This window comes from Gasterosteus aculeatus, chromosome 7 (assembly GCF_964276395.1).
Source record: "Gasterosteus aculeatus chromosome 7, fGasAcu3.hap1.1, whole genome shotgun sequence".
Lineage (NCBI taxonomy): Eukaryota > Metazoa > Chordata > Actinopteri > Perciformes > Gasterosteidae > Gasterosteus > Gasterosteus aculeatus.
Window position 1 is genome coordinate 26100094 of NC_135694.1, and position 21366 is coordinate 26121459.

The 21366-nt window shown below is 43.0% G+C and overlaps 3 protein-coding genes and 1 long non-coding RNA gene across 5 annotated transcripts; 3 read left to right on the top strand and 1 right to left on the bottom strand.

Moving 5' to 3' along the window:
* Positions 1–957: 957 nt before the first annotated feature.
* On the bottom strand, positions 958–6706 carry casr (calcium-sensing receptor). The gene is made up of 7 exons (XM_040179614.2): positions 6602–6706; positions 5322–5644; positions 4930–5236; positions 3876–4715; positions 3545–3775; positions 2440–2563; positions 958–2335 (listed from the first exon to the last, which is right to left on the bottom strand). Exons 2-7 carry the CDS (start codon positions 5504–5506, stop codon positions 1200–1202), a joined length of 2823 nt encoding a protein of 940 aa, XP_040035548.2. The 5' UTR covers positions 5507–5644; positions 6602–6706; the 3' UTR covers positions 958–1199.
* Positions 6707–8017: 1311 nt separating this feature from the next.
* LOC120822701 (cationic amino acid transporter 2) lies at positions 8018–13582 on the top strand. The gene is made up of 11 exons (XM_040182543.2): positions 8018–9149; positions 9245–9400; positions 9546–9708; positions 9875–10008; positions 10724–10946; positions 11075–11211; positions 11457–11559; positions 11972–12105; positions 12202–12368; positions 12555–12663; positions 12773–13582. Exons 1-11 carry the CDS (start codon positions 8780–8782, stop codon positions 12922–12924), a joined length of 1848 nt encoding a protein of 615 aa, XP_040038477.2. The 5' UTR covers positions 8018–8779; the 3' UTR covers positions 12925–13582.
* Positions 13583–13793: 211 nt separating this feature from the next.
* Positions 13794–21122, top strand: kif20a (kinesin family member 20A). Of its 2 annotated transcripts, XM_040182542.2 has the most exons (20): positions 13815–14043; positions 14989–15162; positions 15255–15380; positions 15466–15585; positions 15791–15929; positions 16094–16269; positions 16457–16556; positions 16796–17008; positions 17241–17352; positions 17444–17518; positions 17625–17768; positions 17849–18017; positions 18124–18276; positions 18423–18562; positions 19083–19185; positions 19334–19520; positions 19607–19692; positions 19779–19916; positions 20064–20101; positions 20235–21122. In XM_040182542.2, the coding sequence occupies exons 2-19, from the start codon at positions 14995–14997 to the stop codon at positions 20079–20081; spliced, it is 2367 nt and encodes a 788-aa protein (XP_040038476.2). In that variant the 5' UTR covers positions 13815–14043; positions 14989–14994; the 3' UTR covers positions 20082–20101; positions 20235–21122. The 2 variants fall into 2 exon arrangements, with proteins under 2 accessions (XP_040038475.2, XP_040038476.2); XM_040182541.2 differs by lacking the exon at positions 20064–20101 and having other exon boundaries at positions 13794–14043.
* Positions 18723–18987, top strand: LOC144410362 (uncharacterized). The gene is made up of 2 exons (XR_013468386.1): positions 18723–18818; positions 18865–18987. It is a non-coding gene; the product is annotated as an uncharacterized LOC144410362 (long non-coding RNA).
* Positions 21123–21366: the final 244 nt, after the last annotated feature.

Here is a 21366-nt window from a genome sequence, read left to right on the forward strand (position 1 = left end):
GTTTGAAACTAGAAATGAATGTATGCGTCTGTGTGGTGAGAACAAACAGTGCCTCCCCGAGCCGCTCCCCCCTCTATACCTTCTCCAAACTGGGAGGTCACGACTGTCTGGTGTAGTCCTATTGCGAGAATGACATTTCAATGTGAGATAGTCCTGTACTGTTTGCACTTATCAGAGACTTGTGAGAAAGTTCTTTGAGAGATCTGCACCAAAATCGACCCCTTCACCAGCATATCCATTGTTTTGTTTTAATTAGGTTTTTTGTTTTTTATTCAGATTCACATTTCTGAGAGAACTTCAGTTATGTATACAACAATATTGGTTCTCCTTTAAAGTAATTAAAGTAGTTACTGTTGTATGAACTGTAATGCAACATTTGTCAATTTTAAGCGTTAAACATTATATCCCAAATAATTCCCAAATGATAGATACCGAACGAGTGTAAAACGTAAAGGGGACATTTTTGATGTCGTGGTTTAGTCTGACGGCCATGACGGCAGCGACGCCTCTTTCATTAAACCAAACAAATAGGTTTCGTTTGGATCACACTTTGTTCTACCCAAGCACACCCTAAAACGGGTGGCATGGATTCCACTATGTCATGTAGACCTTTCATCCGTTTCCTTTGTTGTCGTGGGATTTACCACAATAGAATGTTATTACAAATTAGGGAACGTTGGGTCGACATCCTGTAATTCTGACTCATACATCCTCTTGTCTCGCTTCGCAAGCCCGGCTTGTCCTCTGGTCAAATATTGGCACACAAGCCACGTCTTTGTGCTGACCATGAAGTGTTGTCCTGTCAGTTTACTGTAGATGTTTGATCTAACTTATATGTTTACTCTTAGTATTATGTTGTAATGTTATAGATGTAGTGATTGATTGGTGGATGGATTACATGTTCACTAAACCAAATAATATATACAGTTTTTAAAGAATAAAAAAACAACATAAGGATGTCATTTCCTGTTTAATTGTACAAAATTGTTGTTATTAGCTTAGTGTACAACAGGGTTATGCTGAGAATAATAAACGTCACAGGATATAGGTAAAGTACAGTGTATTACTTGGACTGGTCTTTCAGACAATCTGTCAAGAAAATTGGAAAATGAAGCGGGTCTTCATGCCAATGCATTTCAAAATAAAGTCCCAAAACCATTAATGGGTTAGACGAAACTGATGTTTTCAACCATGTGCTATCACATCAGGGAGCTCCTCCTCGACTCCTCGAAGCTCAAGGACAGAGTAACTGTTCCACTGCCAAAGCTCACCCTTGGCCTATGCTTTCCTGACGTCGCTCCGCACTCCTTGCTGTTGGTCTTCAGGCTGATGGATGAGGACGGAGTCGAGGCAGAAGAACCACCGATGCTGCCAGACTTTTTCCTTGCGGCGGTATTGTGTTTCAGCGTCGCTTTGGCGGCCACTTTAAAAGCGTGGGCTGCGGTGCTGCACCGGACTTCCTCGATGGTGTTCCTGAAAGGTTTGAAGAGGATGATGTAGACCTTGTTGAAGAAGATACAGGCCAGCATCCCGAAGCTGGAGGCCAGTATAGCGATGACCTCCACAGCTGAAACAAACTTGCCATAAGTGCTAAAGTATGCAGGGATAAAAGAGATCCAAACAATGAAGAATATGAGCATGCTGAAAGTGATAAACTTGGCCTCCGTAAAGTTTTCCGGAAGCTTCCTGGATTTGAATGCGAAAAAGAAACATATCGCTGCCAGCAGGCACGTGTAGCCAATAAGAAACCCGAGCGCCATCACAGATCCCTCATTGCAGGTAATAAAAATGATCTCGTCAATGTCGTGATTCTTGTAGCTGGAGGGAGGGGCGTTGTAAAGCCATACCACACATATCATGACTTGGACAAATGTGCACAGAAACACCAACAGAAACTGCAGGTTCAATCCCCACCACTTGCGATGGAGACTCGTAGGGATCTTGGCTTCAAACACCAAAAGTACTCTGTTCGTTTTTACCAGGATGCAAGATATACAGAGAACAAAACTGATCCCAAAGGCAGGCTGCCGTAAGCGACACGTCCAGTCCTGCGGCTCTCCGATGAAGACGAGGGAGCTGGAGAAGCAGCAGATCAGTGAAAACAAGAGAACGTAGGAGAGCTCTCGGTTCGTGGCCTTCACTATCGGGGTGTTGCGGAACTTGACAAAGACCCCCATCACAAAGGCTGTCAAGAGCACTCCCAGAACTGCACATATGGCCAAAGCGATCCCGAAGGGTTCTGACCAGGAGAGAAACTCGATTTCCTTCAGGAAGCAGGATGTGTGATTCCCATTGGACCAAGAGTTATGTGGACACTTGGTGCAAACACTGGCATCTGTATACACACAAAAACATCAGTGTTTTAGTTTAGTTTAGTGCAACACTGACCAGGTGTGAGATTAGTGGATATGGGATTGTGAATGTTTGGCGTCTCTGTACCTCTTTGATTACTGTATTCTCCATCTGAGCACTCAGTGCATTCAAAGCAGCATGTGGGCATACTGTCAATGATCCCCTTTCGCGTACCGGGTTCACAGTCCTCACTGCAATTAGAGAATGGCACCTACGGGATGTGTACAGTTGCATGAGAAAAGGCAGAACACACAGTTGTAATGGTGTTAAAATGTATTTGACAATCATTTTTAATTAATAAAAGAACAGAGAGTTTAGAAATAAATCGCCTGTCAATAAATGTTGGTAGTATCCTTTTGGAGTTCATTCATGTTGCACTGAATTTCTCTGAAGTTTCATCACATGAAATGTTATGATATATAAAGATTTAAGCACTTAATGACATGAAGGTGTTCTTCACCTGCCTCCAGGAAATCATATACTATTGGTTCATTAATGAGCTTATTAATGATTGGATCTATTGATATTTTTATTTTTATTTTTATTGTAGTTGTTTTGTTCTTGTAAATAAATGAGGATAACAAAAATAATATTAAGAAGAAGAACCCAAATGATTTCAAGAGTATAAAGATAAAACAGGTGCACTTTTCCTAACAGCAATTTTAAGCTGTATGAACGACAGGTCGAATGAGTGTCAAATGTGGAATGTGAGAGCAGGAAGGTTTCTCACAAACGATTATCAACTCGCTCATTCCCCAAACCTGCACAGTGTTTCAACATCTCTGATCTTTGAACCATTGTTCTGCTTTTTACATCCCTCACCTTTACTCTTTGGTCTCTCTCACTGCTCTTATGAACTTGTCTGCGGCTCATCTAAAGCCACCGAATTATTCCAGCTCAGGCAGCCAAGATGAGCTACTAACGAATTACACGAGAGAAAATGATTTGCTAACACGTTGGCAACAACCATTTCATGAGATGTTGTGTTTAACGTGAGTTCTGCTGCCCACAAGTGGACAAAGAATCCAGTTGGCGCAGCTTTCCTTGCAGCAATTGTAACAATGTAAATGTAATTATCACTATTATTTTTAGTGGATGATGGCAGGAAAAGGAAAATACAGAAAATAGAGAGGGGGAAAACAAACAAATATATTTATATTCACATCCTCTACAAAACCGTAGACTGACTGACCTCAGAACTGTGACCGTTCCACAATATCTTCGTCTTGTCCATGAAGAGTTTGGCTCCCCTCTTGATGTGCATGTTGTAGTACCCCACCTCCTCAAAGACCACCGAGCCGTCCTCAGCAGACCTGTGCCAGTTTATAATGGTGTAGTTTGCTGCCAGGTCTGCGTTCTCATCAAAGTGCATCTTTTCCCCCATGCTGTTGGTGTAGTTCAAATGCCTCAGCTGCTTCAGGGCCTGCAAGGCAGAATCACACATTTAGATGCTTCAAACTAGCTAAAAGTACATGCTCTGTTAATGAATTGCCTCCGTTTTTGGTCAATGTGAAGCACTTTACCTGCCATGCTTCCATTTTCTTCAGATCTGCACAGGAGTTATTGGCAAAGAGCCCATGTCCAGGTGTGCAGGTCAGTATGTCCTGCAAGGCCTGTGCTATGGAGTAAACTGCAACATACACGTTATAGGAGATACGAAGGTGTGTGTAGTCCAGGTACGGGGTCTCAACACTCGTGATGTCTTCCTCACCAGTACACAAGGGCCTAAAACTCGCGCTTCCGTTCTCACTTTCTTGCCGTCTCGGGCTGTCTTCCAGATAACAGTTGAAGGTTTCTTCCCAAAACTCCCTGACAAATTCATTGTGACTGTCTCTCTTTGGTTGCACTTTCTGTAAGAACTCTCTTAAGCCAGGTATCCGCCCTGCCTTGAGGGCAAAGCCAATAGTCCCCGCTACAACGTCGAGATATTCTGGTTTAGCTATGAGTGAGGAGCTGGCCCACGCCTCACTCGCTAACCAGATGCGATCGGTGATGTTCCTCCTGACCATCTCTTTGATTAGAGGCTCGACATCTGGGCCGCTGGCAAACACAACGATGACCTTGGCTGTGGAGTTCTCAATCCTGTCGGCCAGCGCTTGGATTTCCTGACTCTCAAAATATTGAGAGATGAGTTCGTTCAGGTGAATGCATATGTCTCGCTCCTCCATCTCCTTCTCAAACTTTTCGATCCCCGGGCGTCCGTAGTCGTCATCCGAGGCCACAGCGATGACCCAGTTCCACTCAAAGTACTCAATGATGTCCGCCATGGCTGTGGCCTGGTACTCATCAGTAGGAATGGTTCTCATGAAGGACTTGTACTGATTCTTGTTGCTCAGTAGGCGACTGGAAGAGGCATAGCTGATCTGAAACGGTAAAGAGTTCAAGTCATATAGGTTTCTGCTTCATTACCATCTATTAATGGATCACCCAACCAAGAAAAGTATAAACCCCTGCAAGTAAACTGTATGTTCTCAGTATGTTCAGGATACAGTGTTGCCTTGTGATACTCAGTTTTAAGGCCACGGCTGAGGAACACCATTGATATGGCACCGATAAAGCCAATGATCAGATACTCACCTGAGGAATATAGAAAAGTCCCAGTAGGTTTGCGACAGCTGTGGAGACTGCGGATCCAGCCGCTCCGACTACTGCAATGGTTGCCGGAATGTGATCAGTGCAGTTGCAAAATTCATCTAAATTCAGGGAGTCAATTTTATTTTGGGCCACAAAACTAAGCGTCGCTTCCAGGGCTTTTGACACCGTGTTGCAAGTGTCAAAGATCCTGTAGCCGAGGGTGATGTTGGGCAGTAGAGTGCTGCTGTTGTTAATCTCGTCAATCGCAAAAATCATGGCCTGCAGCCAACGGAAACCACGGAAATTGAACCTGTAAGGGCAGAAAAAGGAATGCGTTTAGAAAAGTGGAGCGCGGTCACTCGCTCGAATCATGTGAACGGGTCTCAAAATGTCACCTGACACACTGTGTGGACTCGGGCCGAGCCGCCAGGTCTTGGTCTTTCGACGCCACTCCGAAGTGTATGGGGAAAAGACCCCCGAGCAAAATGTCACCGGTCATCTGTGCTCTCTGATGGGGCCCGTAGGTAGAAATAACATACCTGCAGCCCAACACCATCAGGTAAAACAGAACCAGTCTCATTTTTCTTTTCTTCCTGGTGCGTAGGATTATTCTCTAGAGCTCCCCAGAGTGAAGGTGTCCTCAGTTTTATCTTCTCCCATCAATCTGCCCGCTGCGCTGTTTTGTGTTATTCATGTTCGCTGGGATGAGATTGTCCGACTGTGGAGAAAAGGGAAAAACAAATAAAACAATTTAGTAAAATGGACCACAATCCTATTTTCAATATATTTCTATAAAAGTAAAAAACACGTAGAAAAGGTAACTTCCTTTTTGTTTTAGACGCTTCTAACTTTCTTGATAATTTATTTATGTTGACGCCACCCAATAAACTCTAAACGGAGCTTGGAGAAAGTTAAGAAAGTGGTGTTAGAAGTCAACGTGACCTGAGGCTATTAATCTCCAGCAGGGACTACGCACTTACACAAGAGCTCGGAAATGTTTTTTTTAAGAACTCTGTGGTATTGTTTCCAAGATGAGATTGATTTTCAGCATTAACATTTTACCGTTGAGTCACAATGCTTGAAATATCCATCTGAACTGCAATAGATTGTGGACATACATGAGTGAGGTCACACTCTAGTGACCCCTCTTCTATAAAGTGCTCGGTCTCACGCGGTGGCCTGGGAGGCCAGTCACCATGGAGAGAAGCCTGCTGCATCTGGCTAATACTGCTGGAAAAATGCTGGGGCAGAGCTGTGATAATGAAGTGACTAACGGCTGTAAGAGCCACTCGTAAATTGGCCATTTTAAGCATTATTGAGAGTCGTATGAAATCTATTTCATTTTCTGAAAGCCATTATTTTGGACGTATGACTTTTTTTATTATATTCTTTTTTTCAAATTGAAACAATATAACTTCATCCCGTGTCAAATTAAGTTTTCAACGTCTTACAAATTGATAATTAAAAGATGCATATGTGTTTTTAAAACTAAGTTGGCATAGTGAGTGAATGTAAAAAAAGATGTGTTTAAAAAACAGTCGTTCTTAATCAAACCGTAATCAAAAAGTAAAGCGACTATGGCTGAATTGTATATTTTTCTTTAGTGCTTTGTCATTTTTAAATAAAAAAAACATCAAATCATCTAACATGTCAAATAATAGAGAATTAAACTCACCATATGACCTCAAGAGTGTGTGGCTGAGATGAAAAAGTTAATCAGCAGGGATACACAGAACTCAAGGTCTTTTTCCTAAAATATCCTTGGTGGTGAATGAATTCAGTGAACAATAGTGTGACCATCTGAACCTCTTTCTGCTGATCAATCATTAACAGGGAGAGGGTGGTCCATTTCCTTCAGCTAATGAAGTCCACTCTGTTCCCTCCGCCTAAACTAAAGTCATCGCAACCAAAAGGGGGAGAGATTCAGGAATGATCGACTATGACCACCGAATTACAGGAGAACAGTAATGGGTTCTTTCTCAGAATAGGGAAAGGGAGAGTGTCTGCGGCCTTCACAAACATGTATTCTAAGTTTTGTAGGCCTGACTGGATGTTTGTGTCTGTATTACCAAAAATAAAATAATCTATTTTTCCAACAAACATTTAATATAGGTATATTTTAATGAAAGACATCTAAAATGAAGTCTAAATTGAATGAGAGACGTTTGTATTTCTGTTTTTACCAATGAATAACTAATACGTTTTCAGCCCTCTGGGCACTAACTCTTCAGATTTCATGGGTTTGAGACTCAGTCATCATTTTTAGTTATCTATAAAAGCATGATACCAGGAACCCCTGGAAGCAGTGGATCGCACCATTATGTTCCTCAAACAATTAGCGTCCTCCTTCTGCTCTGATGAACGGGTCTTCAATTTGCTGCTGACCAGATGTCTCCTGTTTAAACGGTTTCACTTTACAACATGTTGATTTATCTTTGGCACGGACCAAAGCCGTGTGTCCCAGAGACATCGGGCTCATGGGGGGAAAAAAAGTCTGCACTCTAACGTTTCCCATAGTTTCTTAATTGTTCGACTCATCGGCACAGCTTGAAGAAAGTCAGTCACCTCCCCATGAGTGGTAGAGTTTTAAGAAAAGCACAGTTGGACTACAACGTATAAGAGGTGTTTGAACAACAGCAGATTCAGAAATAACACAATTTTGGTGTGAAGGATTTGATGATGATTCAAACTGAAACCAATTATTGCATAAAGACGATGATTTAAGTCTCTAGGTAAAATAAAGGCAGCTGTTTAGTCCATAAGAAGCAGTTGGACAAGGTGAAAGAGGACTGAGGACTTGTGGACTGAACAAGTTTCAATCTCTTGAATTAGAAGGTGCAATTAACTGAAACATTGAGCTAAAAGGAAAAGTGTCTTCACAGCAGAAATCATTACAGTGATGGCACACAATCAGCTTTGTTAAAACAGCATTGTTCTTTTTACCCTTTAAGTAAAATAAAAGTTATATGAGATATATCACTTTACTTTTAGTTGAAATTAATTATAAATCACTGAACAACGTTTGTTCATTTTCTTTGTGTATTTTTTAAATTGTATTAATTCATAAAAGAAAAGTCACAGCATAATTTAGTTCTCAAACAGGTTCCTTTTTATATCAATTTAGATATGAAAAAAACTCCTGTTCCTGTTAATGTCAATCTTGGTATTATTACTATTAATATTATTGCTATCATAACAATAATAATTATCGTGTTGTATTTAAACATTTTTTTTAAAGTTAAATCTGGCCTGACGGCCTCCAAGATTTAAGATTTGCGTGTTATTGTCTGACATTTCAGAAGTGCCCTCGAACAAATCATTCGTATCCCGTATTTTTCAGAAATGGCACGTATGTCTGAAATGTAACATAATGTGTCAAAAATGTTGAACAGCAGTTCTGAGTGAATGGATTTATCCTCACTAGTGGTGTGTGGTCACACTCACTGCCATGTTCAGCTGAAAAGGTAAGATGTCTTTCTGATGCCCGAGACGGAGCTTATAATCTAGTATATATGATTTCAGTTTGTTAGATACTATTAGCAATTTGTTTAGCTCTAAACGTCTGTCATTTAGAAACAAAATGTTATTAAATCCTTGTGAAAAGAGATGAATAATACACATCATGTAAATGGTCAAATTAAAAAAATATATTGATGGAGAGATTACCAACCATATTGTTGTTGTTTTGAATAGATTTAAACTAAATGCATATTTTTTAACAACCGCTAGTGAGTCATTCATGTCTTTTCAGTTATTATTTGGTTTTAAGCTCATTTAAAGAAATGCTTCTGTCTTTCTTTTTGTGTTTTTTCATCCTGGGTGATCAAATAAACACAATGTCCTGATCAATAGGATGTCTGGTGCAAAGATACTGCTGTTCCTGCAGAGTCTGTCCCGTAGGAAACCTCTGGAGCCCGAAGGAGAGGTGTCCAACTTTCGCCGATGCCTGACCACCCTGGACCTGGTGGCCCTGGGGGTCGGCAGCACACTGGGGGCCGGCGTGTACGTGTTGTCGGGAGAAGTGGCCAGAACCGTGGCCGGGCCGAGTATCATAATCGCCTTCCTGATTGCAGCAGTGGCCTCCGTCTTTGCGGGACTTTGCTATGCTGAGTTCGGAGCCCGCGTTCCCAAGACTGGCTCTGCGTACCTCTACAGCTATGTGACTGTGGGGGAGATATGGGCTTTCATCACTGGCTGGAACCTGCTGCTGTCTTATGTGATTGGTAAAGATACTGAATACATTCACTGCATTCAAAGGGTGTTTAATAGTCATCGTGAAAAAGGGTCTGAGCCTCATGTCAATCAAATTGTTTTTAAGGGACGTCAAGTGTTGCCAGGGCGTGGAGTGGGACCTTTGACGATCTCATTGGGAACGTCATTTCCAACTCTCTGGGCAACCGAGCTGCGATGGACTTACCTGGAATGGCTCCCTACCCAGACTTCTTTGCAGCTGGCCTCATAATTCTCTTGGCAGGCAAGTTTCATAATCTAAATCACTGTGACTTGTAACCAACTGTATGGAATTCATGTATTTCTTAATGCATATTCAGTGTCTTTTTTTGAACATGGTTCCATTGTATTCATGACCAACTTATATGTTCTGTCTGTTTCCTCTCCAGGGATTCTTGCATTCGGTGTTAAAGAGTCTGCTATTGTAAATAAGGTTTTTACAGCAGTTAACATCCTGGTGTTGCTGTTTGTTATTCTCTCTGGAGCCATTAAAGGGGACATCAACAACTGGTACATCGGAGAAGAATCTTTCCTCGATGGATATGAGTATAGGTTCTTATGTTTGAAATATGTTATAAAAAAGAAGTGTTTCCACCCCGTACTATGTACACCAACATGTCACGTCCGGCTTTTATGTGTTTAATTATGGTAAAGTAGTAACAGTATTATTCAGGCGGTCAATTGCATGACCAAGCATCAACATGTTTGCTCTTTGCAGAAACTACACATCACTGAATGCCACAAGCCAGTATGGAGGTGGAGGATTTTTTCCTTTTGGCTTCGAGGGAACATTAGCAGGAGCAGCAACATGCTTTTATGCATTTGTTGGATTTGACTGCATTGCGACAACAGGTACACTAATACTGATGCAATGAGAGGGGATGCAGGGACGACATTGTAGGATAAGTCTTATACGCACAGGCCGAGTCCTCTACTGGCATCTATGGGTAATCTTCCTCTCCAGCGACAAGCAAGCATTTGCCCACGTAAAATTTCCATAAGCGTAGCTGGCAAATCAGGACGCAAACCCCAGAAGCAAACCCCAAAGCTCTTTGGACTCATTAGACCCTTTGGAGTAATAGCATTGCAAAGCAACAGCTTGGGTCCATGCTTACTTCCTGTCAGTTTATGTCATTCACAATAACTGCAACAAGAAATAGACTGGAACATTTGGTTGTAGCCCAATGTCATAATTATTCTGCAGACAAAGCCAATGTCCCTGCAGGGATTACAGGGAATAAATCCCATTGAACCAATAGAAATAATCCCACTGCCGCTGGCATCGAATCTTGGGCAGCGCTTGATAGGCACATGGGCACGTGGACGACACATCCGTCCTGGCAATGACTCTCGCCGTGCATATGAGAAGTCTGTGGGCACTGAAGGGTAAAAGTATGGCAGACAATGCTACGCTTTATACTCTGCGGTCCGTATGTATTCCGGTAGGCGCGTCCTGATTGGCCGGCTACGCTCATGCAAAACCGTGAGCAACCGGTAAGCAAATGTGGAGCCCTCGCGAGGTAGAACAAAAAGTTGCTATCCAGTAATTATGTGTTATTTTCTTCAGGAGAGGAGGTTCAAAACCCTCAGAAGTCGATCCCTCTCGGCATCGTGGCGTCCCTGCTCATCTGCTTCCTTGCTTACTTCGGCGTGTCTGCAGCCCTGACTCTTCTGATGCCGTACTATTTGCTTAGTGTTCACAGCCCCTTGCCCGTGGCCTTCACATACATCGGTTGGGGACCTGCAAAGTATGTAGTGGCTGTGGGATCCCTTTGTGCACTGTCAACAAGGTATGAAACGCAGTTCAACTCTGCAAATGAAAGTCGAACCTTTCGCCTCAGCTGTCAGAGGTCAGATAAACGGTTGCAGCTCATTAAAACAAAAGCAGAGAACAACACAGGTTATTTTTTCCCCACAGCCTACTGGGATCAATGTTCCCGATGCCCCGTGTCCTCTTTGCCATGTCCAGGGATGGACTTCTCTTCAGACCTCTCAGTAAAATGAGTGAGAGGCAAAGTCCCGTTATAGCGACCATCGCTTCAGGGGTTGTAGCAGGTAAAATTGCCATCAAAGGTCATAAGAATTTGAAAGCGTTTCTGTCGTCTTTGTTTGTTTTTGAAAGATGGGAGGGTATATTTTTAACATACCCTCCCATTTTGACCCCAGTAGTTAACTGGTTTATGTAGACTCCAATTATCATAAAGGATGTACATTTATTCATTTGGGAGAAATATCTCATAAGAGGCTAAAGAAATAATTCATGTTCATGTGACTTATTGTTATGATTTGTGTCTTTTCAGCTATTATGGCATTGCTGTTTGACCTGAAGGCGCTAGTTGACATGATGTCAATTGGGACCCTTTTTGCCTACACGCTTGTTGCCATATGTATCCTCATATTAAGGTATTATTCACAGTAATGAACATATGTTTGGTTATTACTCTAATCCTAGTAGTCACAATATTTGTTTACGATAGTGGTGTCGTCAGTAGAAAATGGTTAAGGGCTAATTTTTCAATTTGGTTCTTCCTCAATGATGCATTCTTCCATTTAACTATACCTTCGCTGTGCTATGGTATCAGTGCCGGAACGTAACAAATGGTAGCAGAGGCCCTGCGGCTCTCACAACTAAAAGGAAAATGGTTGTTAAATAAGATGTCATTGATTTGTATTGTAGAGGGATTCAATTAATTGATGTGAACCAGGAAAAGCAACGATACAGGAATAAAAGCCACTCATTTAAATCATACCTTTATCAATATGTATGAATGAATTATGCGTGGGTGCACTTATTCATATTTCTTCACTTGCACAGGTACCAAGCAGACCTCGGTGAGGAGTCAAGCTTAAGCAAACTAGAACCCTTTTCGATTACTGGAGTCATATTTCCTCCCTCACAAGTCACGCCGAGGACATCGAAGAATGTGTCTCTTTTATCTGTTTCTATTAGTAAGATATTTTAACACCGTCGTTCAATATTATACAGCAAATACATGGTTTATATTGTTGTATAACAATCCTAGGGACCGACATTGTTCTCTCTAGTCTTTTCAGCTGTCGTGGGGAGCCTCGTCATATCTCAGTCTGCGGACTCCCTGCAGGCCCTCGAGTGTTGGAGTTTACTCTGTGTCTCTATCATCATGCTGAGCCTGGTCTTTAGCACTTTGATCATCTGGAGACAACCACAGAACACAACCAAAGCTGCGTTCATGGTAGGCCTCATATATCTAAAAGTGCGCATTCAATGATATACTTTGAAATTTACTGAAATTATAAATGTTGATTCCCAAATGTAGTAAATTAGTCCCAACAGGAAATTTAGAAAGGAAAAAAAAGAAGTTGAGCATTTTTGCATTTGATTTTAGTGTCATAATGCTTCTGCTCTTTCATATGTACAGGTTCCTTTCGTGCCATCGCTTCCTGTTTTCAGCACCTTTGTCAACGTTTATCTTATGGTTCAACTTGGATCGGACACTTGGATCCGCTACGCAGGGTGGATGGCAGTAGGTAAGTGAATTACCGTCCGTATAATACATACATTTTCATTAAAGTGAAGTGTGCACAGGCATCAAAATAACAAACATGATCATAGGAGATGTCATATTTCTTCAAACAGGTTTAATCATCTACTTCTGTTATGGTGTTCAGCACAGTGTGCAGAAACAAAGGCTCCAAAATTCACGAAACCATGTCAGCATTCACAGCATCACCACCACTATGGAGCAGAATTTTGAGCCCGGAGAAGAGTTTAATGGCTCAACAATGTGACATGCAGATCTACTGATATAAGCATCCGTGGTCAAATCATCATGAAAAGCTCATGCTGTCATTTCATTTTGAATCACATGACCAGTATGCATTATTGTCCAAATGGTGTTTGTGTGTTTTAGAAAGTTTTATACAGTAAAAAACATGATAAAGCATTGGAGTCACATCCCCCTGAACTGTATTCTGATCTTCTTTTCAGGTTGGATGTTTGGAAAAGTTTGTTATTTTATTGTTTTAGATTATTTGGTTTTTGATAGTGATTCCAAATGTTGGTCACCCACTTGTATGTAAATCACATTGACACAAATCCCTGAATGACTCTCCATGCAGCTCATGAATCAGAGGTAAAAGATCTTATTAAATATGGCTATTGTAATGTATGATTCATTGTTTTGTTATAAATATACTCAACTTTTTAGAGACATTACCTCACATTCATGCATTTTTCTTTCACATAAGACATATTATATTGCTAGAGGCAGGGATTTATTTTCTTTGGCCTTTTTGTCTACTGCATGATTCCTAAAATAGCCTCTATTGTCTGTCCGGTGTTTAACACATTTGTATCACTCCTGTTATCATGTAAAATGTAGGCTAGCAAATTGTTTGGTAAGCATGTGAAATAAAAACGACTTTTTAATTTTGTGAAAAGTCTGCACTTCTCTGTCGGCGGCACTTTTTTTCAAAATTGCATATTTACGATTAAAAAATACATATATTATATAAAAAACTTTTTCAAACCCAGCTAGAGCTACTCTCATCATGTGACCTTATGACGAATCGAGACAGTCGAACCATCTTGTCGCGATACTTCTGCTTAGCCAACGTCACATTACGTAGAATGCTTCGAGCGCAACGTCACTGGCTTTAGCCAATCAGCGACTCGCTCTGAAAGGGAAGCGCATTGTTCAAAAACCAAACGTTGGGTGAACTAAATCAGCTGGGGCTCAGAGTGTTTCGATGTCGAGAAGGAGCAATAGGCTAGCTTCGTGTAGCTTTATTGCAAACTTATACTAGTTTTATTTCGTAAAGTAAGTAGCTTTAGTTTAGCTGATATACCCGGTAACTTAAGGATATTTAACTGCTATCAAGCCGTTCAACGCACTTTTGCCATTCGAGGTAAGTTAACGTTAAGGATAAATGAACCGTTGGTCTTTTCGACGCGAACAACAATAAACCTTTTAACATTAAGTTAGTGACAGCTGTGATCATTCATTCATCTTAAAAGTTCGCCTAGCTAAATCCAGCTAGCAAATCTAGCTCCTGCGTTGTGTTGGTGAGAGTGACCACAGGACGGAGCTCGTTGTCGCACGTTGAAACGTGACTTGTAACTCGTGTGCTCGACTTGCCGTCGAGTCGAAACGCTTTTTCTCATTAAAGTTCAGATTCGCCAATAAGAAAAAAAAAACATTACCCGACTTTGTCAAGTTGACCTCTGCCGGGAAACATCTTAACTTAACGTAAAACTAACGTCCACCGTGAGGCCAGGTAAGTATTCTTTGTAACGTTTGTATCTTCCTGCTAAGGTCAACGTGACGTCACATAATGCATTCTAGTCACCCCGAAACCTTGCAAATGTCTTGCATAAATATGGTAAAAAATATTGCGTTAAAGACCTCTTAAACGTAACTCGTTCTTTTTTTTTAATGGTTTATATATGGTTGGATTGGACATGTGTTAACTTGTAGGATTAACTCTCAATGCGGCTTTTAGTTTACGTCACTGGTGTCATTCTGCACACGGAACTTGTCACGACAGGTGATTCCCTGAGGAATCACTTGTTTGACTATTCTTTCATTCGGGCTGTTTGGCTTTGTAGCGAAAACAAGTTTCACCCAGTTGCTGTGTGTTTACTCACCTTGTCTCATGACACACCCATGTTTTAATTTTGTGTGTGTGTGTGAGATCAATTGAGACGAGTTCTTACGCAGCATTAAGATCTGTTTAAATATGGAATAATATAATAAGCAAAAGGACACGCATTCTCTCTGTGAGGTTTGAAATGAGTTTTAAATGACTTCATTCTAACCTGTTTGCTCCTCACAATTTCCCCTCTTGTAACAGGTGAGCATGGCGCTGACTTTGTCCTCCCCGAGTGGCTATCACCTTGATGAGGACGAGGAGGTGGCCGTGTTTGAGTCTACGGCAGCGGAGCATGGAGGCCCGTCCAGGCCCCGTCTACCCGAGATCTCCGTCATTTCCCCCGGCCTGGAGCCCCGGCCTTCCATCGCAGAACCAGTGGGTATTTTGAAACCAATAATGTTACCATTGCTTTGCTTTCTTTTGGTTTTAAATGATTCTACAAGATGTTTTGAATTTGTTTCCTCTAGAAACTGTCAGTGAAACCTGGAGCGCTGAAACAAGGTAGTTGTGAGGGAGGGGACAAGGAGAGGGTGCAGGTTTTCCTGCGCATCCGGCCACTTACTGAGACTGAGAGTCAGAGGGTAGAAGAACAGGTAAGACTACGATTCTGTGGGTCGACAATGCACATCAATTGTTTCTATTACTCCCGTGCTTAAGTTTCACTCTTCTTTAATCAAGGGTTGTGTGGCTGTCCAAGACGAAGAGACACTCCTGCTCAAAGCTCCAAAAGAATCTCAGAACATGAGGACCGCAGAGAGGGGAATCACCCAAAGCATGCACAAGTTTAGCTTCTCAAAGGTAGTGTCGTGCTCGTGCATTTCGTTAAATGCTAATGTATTGCTAGTTATAGACATGTCAACCAATGCCAATGGACCATCCTTGAGTAAAACGTACAGGCTGACTGGTTGAAACCTGTACAGCTGTAGCAGTAACATTTTGCTTTTGTTCATATTAGCTGTTTGAAAAAGCCTACTGATGGTTTCTCACCGCCGATCTGTCGTAGATCTTTGGGCCAGAGACCACACAGCAACAGTTCTACGAGTGCACAATGAAAAAGATGGTGACAGATGTGCTTCAAGGAGAAAACCGCCTCCTCTACACGTATGGTGTCACCAATTCTGGGAAGACTTACACCATACAGGGTAAAAATAATCCCAAACACATCAGTAAAAAGCTGTGGTTTGGTTTTGTTTGTGTGCTCGCAGCCTTGTGGAATGTTGGATATGCATTTATAGAACCCTCAATGCTCATCTGGCCAGCTGAATGCTTAGAAAGCAAATGTAAAGTCTGAGACGTTGACCCACAGGCAGCGGTCGAGAGGCGGGCCTCTTGCCCCGGGCTCTGGCATCTCTGTTCAGGAAGCTGCAGGGTCGCCTCTACGGTGCCATGGACCTGAAGCCCGTCATGTATCAGGATGTGAGACAGCTGGACTCGGGGGAGATCAGGGTGGAAGAAATCCGCAGAAACTCTCTGCTTAAAGAGGTAAGCAAGCAAAACATTTGAAAGATTGTATGACATGAATAATGTACTTTTGTATCGTAATTTTTTTTTCTTAACCCTGAAAATGTTTATTGGGTTCCAGCATTCTTGCACAAGACGCATGATCAGATTGCATCTCTATTCATACAAAGTCCTGAGTATAAATGTTTGCGTTGTCTTTTTGTTACAGAATGAGAATCTGAGTTCTCGTCGAGGTGGCAACACTACAACCTGGGACAGCGGCATCGGAGGACTCTCCTCTACAAGCAACATTGTCACCCAGCTTGAAGGTGAGGAGGACATCAGAATATAACCCATGGGACACTTTAAAGTCTGTCACACACACACTGATGCGCTGTGGCTGTTTTTGCTCACAAACCGGGCCCGGCGCCACTGAGCTCGCCCCGGTGCGTCCCGTAAAGCTCAACCGGTTCATATGTTACGGTTGATGTATTGTTAACCTATACACATACTCTAATTCAAATCTTCAGTGGGTTTTTATAAAGCGCATCCCATGTTGTTTTTGCAGACACTGACAGTGTTTGTCTGGAGCCTGACAGCCTTTCACACAGCGGAGCCACCGACCTGGCGGAAGGGGTGCAGTTCTCTATCTGGGTGGCTTTTTACGAGATCTACAACGAGTTCCTGTACGACCTGCTGGATGCTTCGCCCTCCCTGCAGCCCAGGAAAAGGGCCACGCTGCGGCTGAGCGACGACAAGTACGGAAACCCTTACGTGAAAGGTGACCGTTACTCATTCACGGAAGTGATGTTTCTAAAATGCAGCACTGTTTAAATGGTTGTGTGTGTATGTGGGAACCTGCCAAAGCTCTATCCCAGTATGCAGCTTCCCCTCCGATGACCGTTACACTTAATAAAGCAGGCACTTACGTTCTTAAGCTGAATCTTCTTTTGGGCAAAAACATTTGAATAGATGATGCATAACTTGTCTGCTTTTTCCACCGGTTACATCAGACCTCGCCTGGATCCAGGTCCGCAGTGCCGAGGAGGCGTGGAGTGTTCTGAGAGCCGGGCGTCGCAACCAGAGCTTTGCCAGCACGCACCTGAATCAGAACTCCAGCCGCAGGTAGAAGAATTTTCAACTTTAGCCATAAATTTCGGTGTGTTTGGATTAAAAGCTCCTTGCATCTCTGTTAATAATTGTGTCGCCTTCTCAGTCACAGCATTTTCTCCATCCGTGTCCTGCACGTCCATCCAGACACCGGCTCGACAGAGCCCCCGCACATCAGCGAGTAAGTTGACTCGCAAGTTTAAATGTGACCTTTGATGGATTTTGGTACGTTTGACTGGGCTAAAGCATTAAAGCCACATTGCGACTTGCACTTTCTTCCCTTTTAGACTGACCGTGTGTGATCTGGCTGGGTCGGAACGCTCTAAAGAGCAGCGTAATGGGGAGAGGATGAAAGAGGCCAACAACATCAACACGTCTCTTTTGACACTGGGACGCTGTATTGCTGCTCTGAGGCACAACCAGAACAACAAGTACGTGTTTATCCATGGCCCGGAAAATGCACTTTTAGGCCATCTGAGAGCATTTTAAACGCTTTCTATGACATCCCCAGATCGCGACCCCCTCAAGTGGTGCCCTTCAGGGACAGTAAGATGACCCGGGTCCTGCAGGGATTCTTCTGTGGACGAGGAACGTCCAGCATGGTGGTGAACATCAACCCATGTTCCTCAATCTACGACGAGACGCTCCAAGCCCTCAAGTTCTCTGCTATTGCTACTCAAGTAAAAAACAAAACATTTTTTTGTATTGTTCGACTTCTGCTGTGACATCTTTTTAATGTACGACCAAAGTAAAAGGAGAATTAAAAGCTCCTTTGTGTAATTTCAGCTGGTCCACGGCCCGTCCACAAAGACCAGAGTAGCCTACATCCTGTCCCTTCTCCGTGAGCCCCCAGCAAATGGTAACGAAAGCACAGTGATGGAAGAGGATGGAGATGAGAGTGATGTGGAAGAAGGAGATATCACCATGTTAAATACTGAGGTAAGCGGCCCTGCTTACGTACTCTATTTTAAATCTCTAAAGCAATCGTACAAAACTGCCGTCAAGGATTTCAACGACATTGTTTCTTAAATATCAACTCAAAACATTTGGGAAATGTTTCTTATAGCTCACTGTGCTTTATTAAGGCTTTGCTGCAGGCCATCGATGTCCTGAAGAGAGAAGTGCAGCGCCAGAGGGCGGAGAAAGATGCTCTCGAGGCAAATGTGAGAGAGCAGGTGGTCTCTGAGATGATGGAGGTGATTTCTAGGATGGAAGATGGCTTCAGGTGTGCAGCGAATCTTTTCACCTCTTATTTATTTTTTGGTCTTTTTGTGTCCTGGCACACGGTACCAGACAAACGTAATGACATAGTATGCTTATAAAAAGTTAGTGTGTGTGTTCTAAGGGAATTAGCTAGCTAGTTTTTGTTTATGAAGGATTTTTTCTCGTTACTCAAGTCCTTCTCCTGCTTTATATGTATCCCTTTTATCTGAATTATTTTGTATTCATACAAACTAAAGCTATCTTACAAGCAGTTTTTTGTAAAATTAAAGTCTGTCGTTAATTTAACTGGTTAGAACGTAAGAGGAGAAAATACTTGGATTTCATGATTCTTTTTATATACAGAGCACATTTATACGTGCTTGCAATGTTATAGATGAAAGGCCATGAGTCTTGTTGTAACAGAATTAGCCAATAATTGCTTGTCAAGCAATTTAAGAAAGAAAAGTTGAAAATCAAAGTTGGAAGTTGAAATGTAAAAATGATTACGGCAGATAACACTGCGTTGTCTTCTTGCCTCACAGTGAGACCTTGGAGGCAGAGAAGGCTCTAATCGAAGAGAGGTACGAAGACAAGATAACCAATGTCCAAAAACATTTGAAGAAATTCCACAGCGAGGAGTTGATGGTGAGTCCTAAATCATCATTTCAAACAGTGTCTGCCCCCTTCTCCCCGCTGTGATACACACAATCTGCTCTTCAGTTAAATGATCTATCCTCAAATGTGATGTGCATTCACAAAGTAATCTTTTTAAATCTGTTTTCCTTTCTTCTAGGAGCGTGATCAGGAGATCAAAGCTTTGTCTGAAGCCCTTGATAAGACCAAAGCGGCAGAAAAGTCGGTGCCACACGGAGACTCCGAGGGGCCGCGGCGCTCTCAGCGCCTCACCAGTCAGGCGCAATGTGGCCGGCTGCACGCAGAACTGGACCAGTGTCGCGCCCAGCTGCTCACCAAGTCTCAAGGTGGCCGCGACCCCGCGCCGATGACGCGTTGGTGTGGTAGGCTGTTGTTCGTGTTTCTGACTGTCTCGTTCCACTTGCCTGTGCAGAGATGACGAAACTGAAGATGCAGATTGACGGCCCCGGTTCATCGAGCACTCTCGCCGCCGAGCGCAAGCTCGAGGACGGACAACGGGTCAGTCGCCGCAGCACCGTGTGACATGCGCCGTTGACCCTTGACCCCCATAAAGACTAAAATCTGGACCGCTCCTCCCCCAACAGAACCTGCGTCAGTTGCGCCTGGATTTGCTGAGGCTCGGGAGCGACCTGCAGTCGGGCGAACGGGCCTGCTGTCGCAACACCGGAGGGGAGAGGCTGCGGCAGGACCTGGCGGCCGCAGACGAGACTCTGGCCAAACAGGTAGAAACTAATTTTAAACTTAAAATGGTTCTAACTGGAGACCCTGTAATTATCTCAAGCAGCATCTGTTAAGTGCATTTCTCGATTTTAAAGTACTTTGTTCTCTCTCCCTCCACTCTCTTCTCTAACACTTGATGCACAACTAAGCTTTTAAACCAAATGTAGGGTTCTAACATCTGCACCAGGTGATTGCTGTGCAAAGGCATGCACAAAAGTTCTTTTGGTTCACGCTATCATCTCTGTCTCTTAACCTCTCACCTTATCCTTCACCTCACCCTCTGTGGTCTCTGCTAACCCTGTGCACTGACTTCTTGTTAGGACCAGATCCTGTCAGAACTCCAGAATGGCCTGATGCTTGTGAAGGCTGACATGAGGAAGCAAGCAATGAGCCTGTCCCGGGCACAGGCCAACATGTCCCCGCTTCCCTCCCGTGGCTGCGCGGCCTCCATCACGCCAGATCCCTGCCAGAAGAGGGGCTACGAGGTCGCCGCACCGGGCGGCGCCGAGAACCGGCCGCCGCAAAAAAGGCCCTTTTTCCAGTCGCTGTTCCCGACACACACTCCGACACGCAAAATCAACACCTGCGCTGCAGAAGCAGCAAGTGGCAATACTCCTTACTCCCGGATCTTGCGCTCTCGACAGCAGTCGCCTACTTACAGCCCCGCCCCCACCCCTCGCAGTCTCAGGGGAAAGAAATGAGTTTTTGTATTGTTGCAAAATTGTATTGTTGAGTTCGTCCTGTTTGACATTATGCCCAAAAAAACTTTATAGTATTTTACTTTATATGGTATTCACATTTTTGCAGTGAAGTTTACTCACTGTGTTTCTAACTGTTACGTTCATGCCAGTAAAACATGCTTATCAGTACTCTATAATGCAAGTAAAATATTGACTGTACATTAAGAACCGTTAAGTGTTTAATCAGACTTTAATGAAGGTATGTTTTTATGCTTTCTGAAATAAAATTATGAAGAAATTGCAAAAGATTCCATAGTCATTTACAACAGCTAAAATGCAAATAAAGCTTCTAGTTTAGAATTTAAAAACGTTTTATAATCCATTAAGTCCAAAGATATTTTCATCTGCGACAGTGCCTAGGCATGTATTTGTGATTATGTTTTATAAATCTGCTTTTAAATGCTAAAATGCCTGCTTGATTTTCATTATTGGATTGCTGTATATGAAAAGTATTGTTGCCAAATCAAATCTGGCTTGACGGGTGTCGCTATTGTGGCGCCTGACTGACACTGAGGTGCCAAAAGGAGTCTTTCTGGCTCACTCAAGCCTGGTTTATGCTTCTGCGTTTTCAGAGCGACGCAGACCCAAGCCCCCCTTGCGTCGCTTTTCACACCACCTTGCGTCCTTGCGTGGGTCGAGCCATTTTTCTAGGCTTGCGACGCAAGCCTCCCGCAGCGCACAAGGCTGCGATTGGTCCGCTAACTACGTCCTT